This window comes from Eurosta solidaginis, chromosome 4 (assembly GCF_040869045.1).
Source record: "Eurosta solidaginis isolate ZX-2024a chromosome 4, ASM4086904v1, whole genome shotgun sequence".
Taxonomy (NCBI): domain Eukaryota; kingdom Metazoa; phylum Arthropoda; class Insecta; order Diptera; family Tephritidae; genus Eurosta; species Eurosta solidaginis.
In genome coordinates, this window is record NC_090322.1 from 212,514,346 (window position 1) to 212,520,102 (window position 5,757).

Sequence of the window (5,757 nt, forward strand, 5' to 3'; positions counted from 1 at the left end):
CTTGGTTTGGGACTGGGTATACCTGCTTCTTGAACAGAGAACACTTTTTGGGACTAAGTTTCAGACCAGCACCAGCTATTCTTTGGAAAACCTTCTCCAAGATCTTCAGATGTTCTTCGAAGTTCTTTCCCAATACGATGATGTCGGCTAGGTACACTAAGCATGTTTTCCAATGTAGTCCTTTCAGTACCTGATCCACGAGTCTTTCAAAAGCAACTGGTGCATTACATAGTCCAAAAGGCATCACTGTAAATTGCCAAAGACCATCACCGACACTGAAGGTTGTTTCCTCTTTGTCTTCCTCCTTCACTTCCACTTGCCAGTAGCCGCTTTTCAAGTTCAGTGTGGAAAACCATTTCGTACCAGAGAGCGAGTCTAGAGTGTCGTCAATTCTTGGCAATGGGTAGCTATCCTTTTTCATAACGTCATTCAACTTCCGGTAGTCCACGCCAAAGCTAATTTTTCCATCCTTCTTCTTTACAAGTACTACCGGTGAGCTACATGGACTAGCTGATAGTTCGATGACGCCGCTGTCGCTCATTTCTTATATGATTTGACTCACAACTTCCCGCTTCGCCAGTGGAACGTGGAGCTTGACAGATCGGCCTCGCCTCTTCAGTGTCAATTTGATGTTTCACAACGTCGGTGCGGCCTGGTTTGGAGCCATCTTGGTCAAATTTGTTCGCGTACTTTAGGAGCAGTTGTTTTGCCTTACTCTGATAGTCTTCCTCTAGTCCCTCCGTCCATGCCATGATGTCATCTGAAAGATCAGTATTACTAGATGAAACGTGTTCCTGGAGCTGTTCACAGTTAATAATTACTTCAGCCTCTTGGCATCTTCCCAATATAGCTCCTTTATTCAGTTTGAGTGGTGACTTGAACTCATTGAGAACTCATTGTTTTGCTATAGCCAGGGTTTTTCCTACAAGTATGTTCGGTGTTGATTTGTTTGCAGCCTCGACAACCCACAATTTGTTTGTCCCACAATCTCCATCAACCTTTGCCCAGATGACTGCTTCGGATTTTTATGATATTTGCTGACTCTCTTCCACCAGCACTCGTTTACTACTGTAGCCTCTCTCGTAGCCGAAATTAAGTGGCACATCCATGTTCTTATATCGCATGGTCTTGCTTTGCGTATCGATCTTGATGCCTTGGTCAATTAAGAAGTCCACTCCAATTATGATTTCATCAGCAATCTCTGACAATATAAAATTGTGTAGTACCGTGATGTTCCCAATTTCTACTTCACATGCTACTTCTGCAATTACCTGGGTGTCCTCTCCCGTGGATGTACGTAATCTTGCTCCAAGCAATGGTCTTATCTTCTTGTTGACTAAATCTGATCGAATGATGGAATGAGATGCACCAGTATCTACAGTCAGCAAACGTTCCTTTCCATCCACATGTCCTCCGACAGTAAGATTTCTTGACCTTCTTCCAATTCGCGAGATAGAGATTGTTAAAAAAAGTCGAAAATTTTTTGCAATCCGTTATTCTTTATTTGCCAATTTTAAAAAAAGTTCGCAAATTTTTTGCAATCCGGTATTCTTTATTTACAAAGGAGAATTAAGAAATTTATTCGTATCACTCTGCCGTTAATTCACGTACTAACTTTGTCTCCTATTACAAAGTTTTCTTTTACCTACGTTCTCTTAAATTTTGATCACCTGATTTTTATGAGCCAATCAGCGAGCGAAGTGTATGCATGTTTTTCGGCGGGGAAATAGTGGGATTTATTCCGGCCGTGTTGCAAGATTGTACGCACATCAGTTAGTTCTAAAATTTCACTGACTCGAAATGCCACAAACTTTTTGTAGCGACGATGATCAGCATGTAGCCAAGCGAGTACTGTTCGTGAGTCTGACCAGTATACGGAGCAGTCGATAGGTACAGAATGTGATTCAACAACGTGTTTGGCAAGGCGGGCTCCAAGAAGTGCAGCTTTTAATTCAAGTCGAGGTATTGATATCAATTTGAGTGGGGCTACTCTTGTTTTGCTAGCAACTATCTATCATACAGTTAATTATGCTGCTGTAAGAGTAACGAAGGTAACATACTGCCGCGTAGCTGGTTTCACTTGCGTCGACGAAGGTGTGCAACTCTAAATGAGGTGAACAACTGCCAAATTCAATACGAATATACGAGCGTGGGATTTTCAGACTCTATATTTTTGGGATAAGTCTAAGCCATCTAATCTGTTTTTTAAATTGGTCCTGGGAAATCGGATCGTCCCATTCGCAGCCAGCTCTCCATATTTTCTGCAAGATGACTTTAGCGTATATAACGTAGAAACCGATCAGCCCGATTGGGTCGTATATTGTCATAACCAAACTAAGAACTTCGCGCTTAGTTGGTCGTCGATGGTGAACAAAGTTATCAGAATCCCTGTATTTGGGGGAAACCCGAAATCCAAAATGATCACTGGCGGTGATCCACCACATGCCTAATACCTTCTCAGTTGGTAGCTCTTTTTCAAGATCGAGACAAAGGGCATCAGTTGAGGTTTCGTTCAACGCAGATAGAACGCGATGTGAATTGGACAAGAAGTTTCGAATATGGAAACCTCCAATCGCATGAACGTGACGGACATCGTTTACCAACTTTATTGCTTCTTCTTTAGTGTCAAAACTTACCAACATATAGTCTACATAGTGATTTTCAATAATACATTGTGAAGCACGAGGAAACTCTTCTTGAAACTCTGCAGCATTTTTATTTTTGACATATTGGGCGCAATTGGGTGAACGCATAGCTCCAAAGGTCATCACTGTTATCACGGAAGTTGTTGGTTCATCGGCGTTTGGTTCATACCATAAGAAGCGCATAAAGTTTTGGTGTTCTTTCCGAACTCGAACCTGATGAAACATTTCAGCTACTCGTCTTTGCCGAAATTGGAATAATACTGACAGCAGAGGAGTTGTTAGGTCGGGCAGCATGTCATTCAGTGACGCGCACTTAACCTTTGCGGCTGCATCCCATACTAGGCACACCTTGCCTGGTTTGTTAGAGCTCGTTAGGATATTGTGAACTCAACAACAGCATTCTCTCATTTAGATAGTTAGCCACGTTGCAAGTTTATCTCGGCGCACAGACATATGGCGAATAGAACTATATAATAGATGTTCGGGAACCTTTCAAATGGCATGGTGCCCAGTCTCTGGGGAAACCTTTAACTCTCTCTCTCTGAAGAAACCTTTAACACTGGCTGTGTGTTCCACTACAATAAATAGTATAGAGTTTCTCGATATGTCAAACAAATTCTTAATACATTCTGAAGGGTGACGAGACCTTGGCCGCGCATCCTCAGCACTGGCCAGAGATGCGCCTACACACGGTAATTTCTCTTGTAGCCTTGGATATGGCAACGTCAATATGTTTTCTTCACAGTAACTTGGAATCAAAGATGACGCCGAGATAATTAACTGAGGCCACACTCTTCAAAGAATATAATTTTTTTATTTGAATGCAAAAAAAAAGCGGTACTTATTGATGTTCAACAAAATATTGGTGCACCTTATAATCCCAAAAAATTCATTATCCCGACAAAACACAATCCATACATAACAAAATCTCGATAGCGAAATACCGACAAGAAACACCGGATCGCGTTGTCGGTGTCAGGGCCGCCGAGAGAAAATCCGGGCCCGGGGCAAAAAAAATCCAGGCCCCTAACTTAAAATGAATAAATTCTCAAAATCAAAATTACCGTGTTTTACATATTTATATGATGTCTTGCTGTTGGTGCTTCAATACAGAGCATGCCAAGTCCTGTAAGGCGTTCTTGAGTTGAACACGATTAATGGAAGTTCATTATCCTTCCAAGAACACTGAAGGAGCGTTCAGCACTAGCTACCGTAACAGGTATCTTGCAAAAAATTCGTAGAGCAACACAAATGTTAGGAAAAATTTTAGCTAGATTTAGAGCACTGATAGCATTCAACAGTTCAAATGGTGACAGATTTTCGTTAAAATTTGCTGAGTAAATGTGCTTCAAGTGGATCATTTCATCTCCTAAACTTTCGGAAAAGTCTGAATTGTATTTGCTGAGAAATTGTACGGCATTTTCTCGTATTGAAAACTTATCCATGTATCCAAATTGCCACAAAAAAGAAAAAGTGTTCTTCAAATTTTTCATGACAGCAAATCGTTCGGTAATACCTGCAATAACCGAATCAACTATCACCAAAAAGGTGTTGTTTTTGGAAACATTCTCTTGATCGTCGTTGATTGTCTCGTTCTCTTACCATTCATAAAAATGTATTTTACTATTCCTTTTTCGAACGTCAGGAAACTTTGGTGAGATTCCCAATCAAGTGGCGTCTGTTTTGCATTCGCATAAAATATATTCCCATTGATTTCTGATCAGATTTAAATCAGATATCAAACTTTCTAAGTTTATAACTTCGATATCGATCGTAGTATCCCTGGCTTGCAGAATAATGTTTCTTTCATTAATAACTGTAAAATCTTGAGCCAAATGGAGGAAAACAAAATACTACTTCAAACTTGCTGACGTATTTAATAACGGCATTAACACCACCATATGTTTCCGCTGTCAAATTTAGCCCAAGTAACTCGTTTAGTGCCTGTTTCAATCCTTGGCTACGATTTGCAAAAGGCGTAACTGCCTCAACTTATAATTTATTTATTTTCTGTAAGCAAAAAGCTTGGATAGCATTTTGAGATTTCCGGCCCCCTCCAAAGCCCGGGCCCTGGGTAAATGACAATAATATTGTCTTAACACTTTAGAAATTGTATGATATAAAAGGGAACACAAATTTGGGTAGTTTCAGCAGTTTGTTAAGGTTCGACCTCTTGACAAAATGAAATTCTTCACTATACTTTTTCTATTAGCTTTGGTAGCACTCGTGGCTGATGGTAAGATTTTATTAAATTTGATGAGGATTTTTATAATTTAATTTTACAATTGTTTTCAGCCCAACCTGGGCATGGGAAGCAGGGTGATAAAGGTGGCCAGTCAGGTGGCGGCGGAGTTAAAGGTGGTGGCAATTCGGGTGGTGGCAAGTCGGGTGGTGGCAAGTCGGGTGGTGGCGGAGGTAAAAGTGGTGGCAAGTCGGGTGGTGGCGGAGTTAAAAGGGGTGGCAAGTCGGGTGGTCGTGGATCTGGTGTACCTTATGTATTTTTTAATAATTGCAATTAAAAGTTTCATACCGTTGATCTGTAACTAAAAATTCATTAGTTCTTGTTCTTTTAATAAAAAAAATGTCAATAATTAGTTTTCTGTATTAAGTTATAACTTGTGGCTTTTGCTTAAGGAATGTGCTTTTCAGTAGGCTCTTTTAAAGTGGAAATTTATATCGTACACCAAGATCAGCTAAGTAAAAAATCTAAAACTTTTGAAGTGACGCATACCACTGGGTGCCCCAATTCACTACCTAGTGACCTGTATTCTGCATTAAACATTAGTTTCACTGCTCACCGAGAAGGGATTGGAAAAAACCTTGACGCATATGAGGAAGCCAGTCAGTTGTTTGCCTTTGCTTAACTTTGTTATTATTTTTTTGGCCTGTTTTAATTTAGGTTTACAATAGAGGGGTTTGGAATTTTCAATCCACAGCTTCACAGTAACTCTAACACAATTATTACCGTGAGGTGAGTCCTATTCAAAATAAATGTAAGGCGTGATAACCTACGAAGAGATTTTAGGCCGAGCTTCGCTTCCAATTTGCGTCTTGCTCCTTTTAGTTTTTCCTACAAATTGACGGGACGGGACCTGCTTGTTTTATACCGACT

General features: G+C 40.4%; 1 protein-coding gene across 1 annotated transcript; it reads left to right on the forward strand.

Annotated features, from left to right (window-relative positions):
- Positions 1-4,764: 4,764 nt before the first annotated feature.
- Positions 4,765-5,260, forward strand: LOC137249012 (uncharacterized). The gene is made up of 2 exons (XM_067780068.1): positions 4,765-4,881; positions 4,941-5,260. Exons 1-2 carry the CDS (start codon positions 4,827-4,829, stop codon positions 5,162-5,164), a joined length of 279 nt encoding a protein of 92 aa, XP_067636169.1. The 5' UTR covers positions 4,765-4,826; the 3' UTR covers positions 5,165-5,260.
- Positions 5,261-5,757: the final 497 nt, after the last annotated feature.